The sequence below is a fragment of the Verticillium alfalfae genome, genomic scaffold (assembly GCF_000150825.1).
Source record: "Verticillium alfalfae VaMs.102 supercont1.6 genomic scaffold, whole genome shotgun sequence".
Classification (NCBI taxonomy): domain Eukaryota; kingdom Fungi; phylum Ascomycota; class Sordariomycetes; order Glomerellales; family Plectosphaerellaceae; genus Verticillium; species Verticillium alfalfae.
In genome coordinates, this window is record NW_003315033.1 from 1,910,791 (window position 1) to 1,922,867 (window position 12,077).

The 12,077-nt window shown below is 55.6% G+C and overlaps 4 protein-coding genes across 4 annotated transcripts in view; 2 read left to right on the forward strand and 2 right to left on the reverse strand.

Moving 5' to 3' along the window:
* Positions 1-791, reverse strand: part of VDBG_05702 (conserved hypothetical protein) — a gene marked incomplete at both ends in the record, with an annotated part of 2,047 nt that extends 1,256 nt beyond the window's left edge. The window contains 2 exons of the mRNA XM_003004543.1: positions 115-646; positions 706-791. Of these exons, the coding sequence (XP_003004589.1) occupies positions 115-646; positions 706-791 (618 nt within the window). The remainder of the gene's footprint in view (positions 1-114; positions 647-705) is intronic.
* Positions 792-3,126: 2,335 nt separating this feature from the next.
* Positions 3,127-4,972, forward strand: VDBG_05703 (conserved hypothetical protein; the record flags this gene model as incomplete). Its single annotated transcript, XM_003004544.1, has 2 exons — positions 3,127-4,167; positions 4,219-4,972. The coding sequence occupies 2 exons, from the start codon at positions 3,127-3,129 to the stop codon at positions 4,756-4,758; spliced, it is 1,581 nt and encodes a 526-aa protein (XP_003004590.1).
* Positions 4,973-5,106: 134 nt separating this feature from the next.
* Positions 5,107-6,346, reverse strand: VDBG_05704 (replication factor C subunit 3; the record flags this gene model as incomplete). The annotated part of the gene is made up of 2 exons (XM_003004545.1): positions 5,107-6,151; positions 6,216-6,346. The coding sequence occupies 2 exons, from the start codon at positions 6,344-6,346 to the stop codon at positions 5,107-5,109; spliced, it is 1,176 nt and encodes a 391-aa protein (XP_003004591.1).
* Positions 6,347-9,784: 3,438 nt separating this feature from the next.
* VDBG_05705 (conserved hypothetical protein) lies at positions 9,785-11,871 on the forward strand (the record flags this gene model as incomplete). The annotated part of the gene is made up of 3 exons (XM_003004546.1): positions 9,785-10,732; positions 10,792-11,736; positions 11,794-11,871. The coding sequence occupies 3 exons, from the start codon at positions 9,785-9,787 to the stop codon at positions 11,869-11,871; spliced, it is 1,971 nt and encodes a 656-aa protein (XP_003004592.1).
* Between the last annotated feature and the right edge of the window lie 206 nt (positions 11,872-12,077).

Genomic DNA, 12,077 nt, shown 5'->3' on the forward strand with positions numbered 1-12,077 from the left:
ATTGCCCCAGCATCCGAGCAGCGCCAAGGCCTCGTGCCTCATTTCCATGATTTTGCTCGGTTCCTTTTCTTCGAGGACGAATTGGCCCAGTGTCGAAGCATAGAGAGGCTGGACCGAGAACCTCCTCAGATACTTCTTGTTCTTGAGAATTTTGTATTTTGCCAGAGAAAAGGTTGTCTTCTCATCGAGGCTCGTGTGCGACAGCAAGAGCTTCGCAATTATGTCTCGTCCGCCGTCCGTGTCGCGCTTCTTCAGCGTCTCGATCTCCTGCTGCGTCAGGAGCTGCCGCGCCTCGGCCTCGATCTTGTCGCGGCCCTCGCGGGCGATGACGGTGCCGCTGGCCTTGTCGACGAGGGTGAAGTCGGCGCCATCTTCGACGGCGACCACGTTGGCCGACGTAACGGCACTGGCGTCATTGTTGGCGTCGGCGTCGGCGTCGGCGTCGGCTTCCGCCGACTCATCGGGCACTGCCTTTTCGCCGTTCTCTTCGGCAATGACATCTGCGTGAAGCTCGGAGGCCGGTACGACGCGCAACCTGTTAAAGTTCTCGTCGTCGCGTCTGTCTTGGACTTCGTATGTGAGGTGATATGGCCGCTCAATGATGAGGTTGCTCGGAAAGGAGCCGTATTTGCCGAGCGAAATGGTGCTGTCCAGACCCGGGTTAGCCAACTACTACAATGTGCCATTGGCAGCGGGCGAACGAACGTATTGGGGATGACTTGGATGATCCGGATGCTCTCGTTGGGGAGCTTCACGGCCACCCATTCATTGGGCTGCACAACGGTATGCATTGTCGTCGGGACGCCTGTGTAGGGTGTCGAGTCGTCGCAAGGCGATGCGCTGCGATACGATGCGATGCTAGGGTGGAAAGAAAAAAAGATTCAAGGCCAAGCACTGGCGCTCTGGAAACCGACGCTTTGGCCAATCAGAGGGTGCTTGGATGCTTGCAGGAGGTACCCCGCGCGGGGCAGTCAAGGCCCCCCGAGCTCCCTGCCTGAAGACTGCCAAACGCGCGGTGTCACGGCGATCAAGCCCAAGCTTCAGGTAGCCAGGGTCATTTTCGACTCAATTCATTGCTGGCAATGTGGCTGCTAGTTCAGTGTTGCGTACGCTGTCAAATAATTCTTGTGACTTGTCTCGAAATTGACTGATTCCTACAGTCAATACTTTCTCATTGACCCATCGCCCAAGAGCGCATCCTTAAAGAGATTGGAATCTCACGAGATCTGTCCCCGCGTTGCTTCTGAGAGGGTATTCAGGGATACCTTGAGCATCTTGACAACAGATTGCATGGGCTGTATTGTGAAACTCAAACTTCACGGCACACCCTTCGAAAATTTGTAGTCATTCGAAGCTCACCTGGCGACCAAACTCAATTAGCAAATCGTGCATAACTGAATCGGGACCCTTCCACTCTCTCAAAATCATGACCTGACCAAGATGAACAAACCGACGCGACCAGTGGCAAAGTGCCAAAAATGACAGGCCTTCGGCCAGGCCAAGCAAGCCCCCATCGAAGAGTCAAGCGCCATATCCCAAAGCAGCAGCAAGATAAAACCTTGGCACAAGCACGTCCCAAAAAGAAGGAGAGACACCGCGGAACTGTTCTCCTGGCGCCTGTGCCTGGGCCGAGCTTGGGTGATCGGAAGCTGGGATCCGGACGTGGCGTCGCAACGGCATGGACGTCGTATGGTCGTCAAGCGCCATGGCTGATGCCTTACCCTGGAAATGGCACCCTGCAGTTCCCAAAGTCCCTTTACCTCTCTCTCCCTCCCTCCCTCCCTCGCTCGTTAATCGCAAGGGGAAAATAAAAAAGTCACGCCCAAAGTGGATGCACGAACAAACAGCGAGGCATGTGTGCTGTTGAGACGTTGTCTCATGTGGCCCGTCGATTGCGGCGCAACGCTAATAAAATACGTGTCATCCTGCCGCCTTCTCCCGTTTTTGGCGAGCATTCTGCAGGGACCACAATGGCCGGGCTTGACTGGGCGAAAAAGCTTGAACGCGTTCGCTGGAGTTTGGCAGCGGCCTACCCGATCTCGAGTGTACGCCTCTGTGCTGAGAATGGAGAGCCTACCAGGTCTGGACTTGGACGTGCTTTGAGGCACGGACGGGGAGATGGTCGGGAGATGGGGTTCAAACCGACGGCACATTCATCATTATGACCGCCCCCTTGGCGACGAAAAGCACCTCGTAAGATGGTCGGGCCTTGAGGTGTTTTGAGGAAAAAGAATTGCAAAATACGAGGTTTGCTCGCACAGTGTAATTTCCCGATTCTGTGGTGCATCCGAAGTTCACGGTTACAGCAATGTCACAGTGCGGGCGCCGCCTGCAGTGAACCGTGCCACAAGGGGCGCTGCAAGCTTCAAGGGCTGCGACGGGGCGGGCTGATTGCGGGTCGACCAGAAGGGAAGGAGCTAGTAGGCAATGGACCGAAACCAAGCTTTTCCCTCCACGCCTTCTTCCCTTCGCCGCCGGCCCCATCGGGGAGGCACGGGTACGGAGGGGCAGGCGTGGCGTGGGTTGAGGCGTGGGTAGGCAGGCACTAAGCATGACACCAGTGGGAGGAGGTGCGAGGGAGGTTTCTCGATTGGGCGGACACGGAAAGGGTCTCGACTCGACCGTCCTCGATTCTTTCCTTCGAGTTCAAGCTGACAGCTTTCTGTCTTCCCCCTTTCCCTGGCTTGCCTTTGCCCTCTCCATCTCCTTCAACAAACTAAGTGTTGACCTCACCCATCACAGCCTCGTTGTTCGCGTCTTCAGGCTCATCCTGCCGCGTGAGCTGCTACGCCACGCCGAAACGGAATTCCTCTTGTCCCTCCAACACACACACACGCGCGCACCACCTGTTACAACCTGTATCACCCACCCACCTGCCGGCGATCTTTTGTCACCTTCGGCTTCCCGGCGCAAAAGGCCAGGCAGACGGGCGCATGTCAAGTCACGTCGCACAGTATCGACCGGACAGTTTCTGCAACTCCTTTCACACTTCCTTCCGCCACTCTCTTGACCTCAGGTTTCCTACGTTCCCGGTTTCCACCCTGCATCGAACCACAACCGAACCAGACGCCCAGGCGATAACCCAGCGTCAACACATCGCATCCACGAATCCAAGCTCCATCAGTAATGGGCTGGCTCGACGGACGACATGAAAGCTGCATGAAGCTTGGTGCCGTCAACATGTTATCTCGACGCGCTCTCATCGCCGTGTCCATCACTGTCTGCGCTCTCATCGTGCTCGCCTTGAGCTCCAGTCGCTTGGGCGAATGGACTGCCGCCGGCCTCAACTACAAGCACCTACCGCCGCATCACCCTGCGCCGGCAGGACATCCGGGCCACCCGCACAAGCCGCCGCCTGTGGGCGACAACGATCACGTCGCGCCCAGTGACGACGACGAGGCTCCTGATGTTATTGACACTCCCAACGTCCCCGACACCAAGGCGAAAGAGGACCCTCCCAAGGAGCCTGCAGCTAATGGACTCTTCTTCCGCCCCAAGGACCCGGTGTGCGACAGCTTCCCTGACACGAGCAACATACTTCTCGTCATGAAGACGGGCGCAACCGAGGCTTTCAACCGTGTACCGACGCAGCTGATGACCATGCTGAAGTGCGTACCCGAATACTTTATCTTTTCCGACCTCGCCGAGACGATCGGCGGCTACCAGATTCGCGACAGTCTTGATACCGTCCTTGCCGCGGCCATGGACGGCAACAAAGACTTTGACCTCTACCGCCGCCAACAGGCATGCGCCGTCGACCAGGAAAGCTGCAACAAACTAGCTGTGGACAAGAATGAAGGTTGGAACCTGGACAAGTACAAAAATGTTCACATCGCCGAGAAGACCTTTAACATGCGACCCAACTACGAATGGTACATCTTTGTTGACGCCGACACGTACGTCCTCTGGCCTACCCTCGTCCAGTGGCTAAAGCGCCTCGACCCTCGCAAGAAGCACTACCTGGGGAGCGTTACGATGCTCCATGGGTTCAGCTTCGGTCACGGCGGCTCAGGCTACATCATTTCGCACGCCGCGATGAAGGAGATGGTCGCCGACCATCCCGGTGTCGCAAACCAGTTCGATACGCAGATCCAGCAAGAGTGCTGTGGCGACTACATCTTTGCGCGCGCCCTCGACAACACCACCCAGACGCGCGTCAGAAATACCGTAAGTGGCCTTCTCTTCAGCAGCTTATCAGGTCGTCTCTAACATGTGCAGTGGCCTACGATCAACGGCGAGAAGCCTTTCACCCTCCCCTTCGGCCCCAACCACTGGTGTCACCCCATTGTCACCATGCATCACATGAACAGCGAAGAAATCTCCACCTTCTGGGAATACGAGTCGCGTCGCTATGCTGCCCAGGATATGCCATCCACGCCACCCGCTCTACGTATCAAAGACATTTACCACGAGTTCGTCAAGCCACGCCTACACGACTCCATAGACGACTGGCACAACCTCAGCGATGACCGATTTTACTTTGTTGAAACCCCCGGCGGCCGCCAGTTTGGCGATCACGAAAAGGGACGCGTCAAGACTGAAGAGTTGACGGAACTTGAGAAGCGCGCCCATCTATCTTTCGACGACTGTCGCGCCGCCTGCGAAGAAATCACGGGCTGCTTCCAGTTCCATTTTGATGATGGACTGTGTGCCGTCAGCTGGAGCTTCAAGATGGGTCACCCAATAAAGAAGGACGACGAGGACAGGAAACGCATGCGCAGCGGGGTGGAACATGAACCGCATCAACGCATTCATTGAGCAGGCAGGTGATTGTGGCGATGTCAAGTGGCCCGAAGTTTCTTGAGTAGTAGCATTGGCGTTTGAAGATTTGGCATGACATGACACACAGAGCGAAGAAGAGGAGAAATTCATGTGGCTTACGACGACGAAACACCTAGGTCGACCGTGTATGACATTTTCGGGGCTGGAGAATTACGGCGTTAGCGCGTGGGACGCGATGGATACAATGGCGTAAAAAAAGTAATGGGTACCTCTGCACGCGGAGTAGCCTGCGCAGCGTATAATCAAAATCAAAACACAACTTTTCACAACAGTTCTAGCAAGTCATAACATCGTGAATTAGGCTTTTCTAAAGTGGAAGATCCTCTACGTGTTCATCAGCTCGACACCGCTTCTCACAACAACCACGACGGCGCCAGTCTGAACCGCCTCGCCCGCTCCACCGGCTACACGATGTTCAATGTTGGCCAGTCCGTCGAGCCACGAAATCATAACCTCGGGCTTAACTTCCAACTTGTAAATCTCCTCCGACAGCGACGTGATAATGTCTGCGAGCGCCAGGCCCCTCGCCACCTTGAGCGAGTTGATGGTCGACAGGCACGACGTGACGTCGGCCGTGCTCAGCAGGGCCTGCAGGATCTCCTGGACAGCGTCGGGCGGCGGCGCGGCGATGCACTGGTAGATGGTCTCAGTGGTGATGAGGTCGCGGACGATCTGGGCGTCGGGGACCTTGGGCTCGCCGGGCCCGCGCAGCGGCGTGCTCGAGGCGTGGCAGGCCTGCAGGACGTTGAGGGCGCGGCGCATGTCGCCCTTGGCGAGGCGGACGAGGGCGTCGGTGGCGTCGGGCCGGATGCGGACGCCCTCTTCGTCGACGACGCGGTCGACGAGGACGCGAATGTCGCCCTCCTTGAGGGGCGAGAAGCGGAAGCGTGTGCAGCGCGACAGCAGCGCCGGCGAGAGCTTGTGCGCGTAGTTGGCAATGATGCAGAAGCGCGTGTTGGCCGTGTACTTCTCCATAATGCGCCGCAGCGCCATCTGCGCCGTGTTCGTCATGGCGTCGGCCTCGTCGAGCACGATGAGCTTGTAACCCGCCGCCCCCGAGCTGCTGCCGCTGCCGCTCCGCGCCGACGTGAAGATTTGCTTTGTCGACGCGAACGTCTTGATCTGTTCACGCACCACGTCGATGCCGCGGTCGTCGGACGCGTTGAGCTCCAGCACCATCTGCCTCACGTTCTCGGGGCCGTAGATGCGCCGCGCCAGCGCCAGGATCGTCGACGTCTTGCCCGTGCCGGGGGGGCCGTAGAGGAGCAGGTGCGGCAGGCGGTTCTTGTCGACAAACTTGTTGATCGTCGCGAGGATATCGTGGTGGCCGGAGACGTCGGCAAGCGTGGCGGGCCGGTACTTTTCGACCCTGTCATTGTATCAATGGGTGCTCTGGCAAGGCCTATTGGGCACGACGGCGCCAGAGAGCTTACCATGGCAGGCTGTCTTCCGCCTCGACTGGTAGGTTGGCGGCGCTGCGCTTGCCCTTGGTCGCTTCGGAAGAGAATGTGATGTCCTTGGAGACGGGGACATCAACGTCCATCTCATCTTCAAAGTCCGACATGGCTGCAGTTGCGTACGGTTCCGCGTGGTGTAGTACAAAAGGGTACGGTCTTGGCTGTGGTCGGACGACGCTGAACTTGATCGTACTTGGGAAGACGCGTTGAGACGCGACTGGAGGCGATGTCACGTGACCCCTTTAGCGAGACCAGCACGAATCGGCCTGCGTGTCCGATACTTCTCAACTTCAGCAGAGGATCGTTCTTGGCCAGCATATGCATTGCGCCAATCTCCAAATAAGAAAAGGAACGAATGATCAACTCCAGAATCTGGCCAGCTACAATAGGACATGCCAGTCAAGGAGGTAGTGAACACCTCACGCTGGAATATTCTTACCGTAGGCGAGGGCAGTGGCAGCTGCGAGTGAACGTGAAATGAGTACCTCTGGTTCAGTCAATTGGCAATCAGAAGGTGGGCGGAGCGTCCTCCAAAAGCTCAATGACTCTACTAGACATACCTCTTGCTTCCCATTGTCGGAGGCTATAATATTCCCGCTTTGGTAAGCGGTAGCCTCTCTACTCTTCGCCTGCGGCACATATCCAAGTAGACAAACATATACGTAGGCACCCAAGCATTACCAAACTTCTTCTTCCGCCGGATATGCCGGTCCCGAATAGTTCGAGGTTGCATGACGTTGCATTGGTAGTGAAAGTGTCGTAACTCGCAAGGGTTGTTCACGTGATGCCGTCGACGGCCTTCGGGTTGTGATCTTCCCAGTTTCAAGAAGGGCAATCCCGTCCCTCATCACCATCATTCTCTGGGCAACGAAGTGAGTCTTACTTTATCTCAGAAATTTCAAAGATAATGGCACCTCGGGTGGAGATAGCTCACCTAGGAGACGTCGCTGGAATCACCGAGATCTTCTTTCGATGTTTCTCTGGTGAGTTCTTTCAAGACCTTTTCCCGCCTAACGATGTTGGCCGAGCGTGGCATCACGAGGCATGAAAAAGTTTCATTCTCTTTAAAGACCACGGAGGTCAAAACGCACAGGTCTTGGTAACAAGGACCCCAGAAGGTATGACAGTAATCTTCCACAGCGAGCCATTTATTACAGACCGTTGACATCTGTAGGGATTGTCACTGCTGCTTCCCTCGTTTGGACCATCCGGCCTGAGCACCTGCCTCAAGATAACGACGTACGGCCATGGCGCGAGCGATGGCCTGAAGCCAGAAAAGGCCAGGACAAGGAGAAGTTGAAGGAGTTCTTCACGGGCATGGCTGACCAGCACGACACCATAATGGGCAAGCGTCCTCATATTTGTGAGTAATGCATACAGCTCGCACAGGACTCAACACTGATCAATTAAAGACCTTGAACTCGTTTTCGTTGATCCTTTCCATCACCGCCAGGGCCATGCTTCGGCTTTGTTGCAATATGCAAGCAACCTGGCAGATACGTTGGGGTATGCATCATATCTCGACGCTGACCAAGACGTAGTACCCCTTTACGTTAAGCATGGGTATTTTGCTTGCAGCGAGGTCCAGCCGACATCTCCGATGCTGGCAATGCTTCGACCGCCGAAAAGGGTGCCGTCGGCTTGATGTGCTGGAATGATCCCATCCAGGAAAATGCTGACCAATACACTTTGCATTTGACGGCACGCCCGGCGATGTGTTGCATCATATATACTCCGGCTGTACTACATATCTCTTGTAGCTCAATATTAGCATGTTCTCGCCTAGCTAACGTCGTGAACGAAGTCATGGGTGATGTGTAACATGGCCTCTGACAACGAAGCACTAGCACCTAGTCTGTTCCATATTCTGGTGCTAGCCTGCATCACAAACGAGTCAAAAACGTGTTTTTAAAAGATCAAACATGGCCAGACCGGAATTCGGAGTCATGGCTGCCTGGCGTGCGGATTTTAGCGTCATGCTGAACTGCCAGAAAATCCAAGCTGGGGGTTCGCTGGCAGTAATTTGATAGTTTCCGTTGGACTGCATTCAGTTCCTTCGGCTGTCAGAGACCGTATGGCCAGGCCGAGTACTTTGAGCGCCAGTTTGCAATAACAGTTTACCCTTGCTTGGCGAGGAAACCAGGCGCGGTTTTCCAGTCAACAGTCCTTGTTGTGTCAAACCTGCGCATCCTTTCAGGGCCGTGGCACCCCTTGCCCCTGGCCTTAGTTCCAGCCAAGATCGAGCCGTTATCTTACCCATTGGATCGCTTCCAATTGTAATTGTCTAGCGGATAGGGCATTGGACCCGCCAGGGGCAACTTGGATACGAGAGAGTGGCCAATCTATCGTCACATCTTCAAATTGCAGAGAGGAGGGACCAGGCGGATGGCAAAATAGTTCTGTTGGAGCACAGCTGACGTCGCTGCCGTCAACCAACCTTTCAGTGCATCCAACCCAAGTTGCGTACCTTACGCAGGGAGGTAATGCTCCCTACCCACGGTGACCAGCCCTGTGATCCGCGTTGTATAGAGGCGGGGTCGCTCCATGATCGACACGCTTTAATCTGTCGATCATCCAGCCACGAGCATGGGTGAAAGTTCGGGCGAAATAGCTTTGCTCATACTGTACAACGCCACAGCGCCGTGATTGAACAACAATGAATTTCGACCACAGCGAACGTGAGGAGCCATGTCCAATCGTGGTTTTTGGATACTCCATTTCCGCGCGTAAGCCACCCGTCGTCACGTAGGTTCTTCAGCTCTGGTGTCTGTGCCTCAATAGGCCAATGATATGGAAAGCTCGCTGCAAGCTCGGCCGCGAAATGCCTATGCTCACAATGTTGCACTGTCGTGACGTCCTTGCTTTTTCTGAACCCAACAGACCCTGTTCCGGTTTCAGTATCGGCAGCGTGCGTCCAGGTCCCGTTTCGTCCGATTGCATGCGCTTGGGGCCGTATCATTGACAAAATGGCCTATCAAGGTCGCAGCCCTGTGAAGTCCAAGACATCGTTCAGGGTCTCCTGGCCTGTTGGTATCAGCCTGTCGCTCTGTGCTCTCGGCTTCACTCCAGACCCTTCATAGCCCGTAGACCGTCCATCAGCCCGCTGGTCACCTGAATGGCCAGGCCTGGTCCTTCCAAAACCCGGGAGCGCTGCCCGGAGAAGGTTTGGCGGCCTGGCGTGGCGGGGGTGAAACATTTCTTCTAGTGTCCTTTTTGACGTGTTGCCGCGTCCACGTCTCCCCGAGACGTCTGGGCACTCTGGGGGATGGAACGGATCAGGAGAAACGATTGTCAATTAGCGTCCGGGGACACTCCTCGCTTGCAGAATGTGCTAGGCCGTTCTGTGAACAAGAGCTGCTGTCAACTGCAAAGAAACTCTGCTAGAACAACTGAGGCTCCATGCTGCTGCGCGGCCGAAGCGTTGACAGTTCTCTTTGTTGTGCCACGCAGCGACGAAATTCTTCGCACGATTCCCGCTGACAGTACCCGTTCCCTCTCCCAAGGTTTTCCTTCTGGATCCACGACAGATCTCCCTCGTCGGCATCATGGTCAATACTGGCCACCCCAGTAAGGCATGCAAGCTCTGTAGGTCGCGACGTATAAAGTGCGACGAGACCAAGCCGGCATGTCTGAAGTGCGCTAAAGCAAACCGCGTGTGCCCCGGGTATCGTGATGCTTTCGAGATCAATCTTCGCGATGAAACACAGTCAACCATCCGCAAAGCCAAGTCAGCAGCTATTCGAAAAGCATCCAAAGAAGGCCTTTCGAACACTGCCGATGGTTCCGGAGATGGCTTGATCAATGGCATTGCCGCCAATTCTCCCGACTGGCCTCCGGTAGGCAGGCAGCACGCCGTTAAACCGACCGCCAACTCGTCATCATCATCATCTTCATCATCATCATCCCCCTCCGCCTCCGCATCCCCGTCCTCTTCGTCATCATTCTCTCAGATCATCCTGAATAAAAAGAGCTATGAGGCCTATCGAAGATCACGCTCAGTCGAAGTCGAGAGGCTCCCGCGTGGTCTCGACACCCCCCTAGACGAACAAGCCACCTGCTTCTTTCTGTCAAATTACGTCCTCGTACCACCAGCCGGTGTTGGCCACGGCATTTTCACATTCCTAATCCCGCTCATTGACTCACCCAGATACAAAGCATCGCCAATGCACTCAGCGTTCACTGCCGTCTCGATGGCTGCGCTGGCAGGCCGTCCAAACTCGCGCTCGCTCTTCTCCGTCGCGCATGTGCACTACACCAGAGCGCTCGAGCAGTTGACGCGCGCCATGCAAGATCAAGACCAAGCCAAGCAAGACACGTCTCTCGCGGCATCCATTTTGCTGGCATTTTACGAGGGACTCGCTAACGACGAGTACGAAATGTCGGCCTTTTCGAAGCATATCAGCGGGGCAGCCGCCATGATCAAGCTGAGGGGCCCCAGGTTGATAGAGTCACCTTTGGGAGTGGCTATGTTTGAGGTTGTCCGAGCTTCGGCTGTAGGTTCCGATTTCCTTCCAGAATTTGCATAGTACGCTGACCAAAGAAGATACGCCAGTACATGTTCTTCTCGGAGTGTTCCATCGAGGACATCAAATGGTGGGCTGGACATGCTGTGGCCGAGAGTGTCGGGCACCAAGCCCTCACCCTCAATCTACAGACGACCTTGATCCGTGCTGAAGCAGACCACTTGTTCCAGGGCGCTCACTCTGCCGAAAAGGTCGAACGTGCCCTTGAACTTTCAAAGAAAGCGCGAGCTCTTGATGGTGAGATCGTCAAATGGTTTGAAGCTTGTCCTCCGGCATGGAAGCGTGGGTCGGCAGGGACCGCGCCGCCGCTGCGAGGCTCGTTATCGAATCCCATCAAGTCCTCAACGTCAGCATCTGCCTACACGCCCTCTTCAGCGTACTCACCATTTCACAATACGTTTTCGGCCCCTACACCGTCCTCCAGAGCCATGTTTCCACTCTCGTCAAGCCCGACCCGCCTCGACCCTTCGGAAAGTTCTCCATGCGAGCCGACCCCGACGCAGGCGCAAGATGAGGCGGACATGTGGTACAAGAACCTCACTGCCTATCCAGACCTCGAAATCTACACTTATCCGAATGTCTGGGCTGCCGGCAAATACATCACCACCCACGTCTCCCGCCTGCTGCTGGCGCAGATCACAGCCCGCTGCATTGCATGGACATGCCACCCAGCCGATCCGTTCCATACCGAAGGATATCGCAAGGTGCAAGCTATAGGCAGAGAGCAGGTCGAGGAGATCATCTCATCAACACCTTACTTGACTGGCTGGGCGGGCGACTCGACGACAACGCCGTACTTTCCCTGCGGCACCGCTGAGATGCCCAAGGGGCTAGCGAGCGTGACCTGCATGTGGCCCCTCCTCGCGGCAGGCATGAGCCGTTTTGCTAATAGGAGTCATCGGGCTTTTGTCAAGGGGCGGCTCACTCATATCGGCGAAATGATGGGCATTCGGCAGGCTGAGGTCTTTTCAAAGGTAAGGGCTGCCACGCGCGTAGCACTTGCGAGTTGAGACTTTACTAACTGGCAACAGAATATCGACATCAACACTCGTGGCCCAGATCGACATAACTGTCAACTTTCTGATTTATCTTTCCACTTCAGACACTAAGGTACCTCTTCAGGTCGGAGGATTTATGCTTGACTGGCCGGCGTCCCAGGGCTTCTTCGTTTCTCATATCATTTCCTCACCATGTCGACCTCCTTCGGCCGCGAGTTAAGCCGTTTGTAATGAGAACTCGAGCAGACCGCATATTGCGTTTCATGTTGTGCCGGTGAAACTACAGATGGCCATGCCCCGTGCAATCTTTCGCTTCT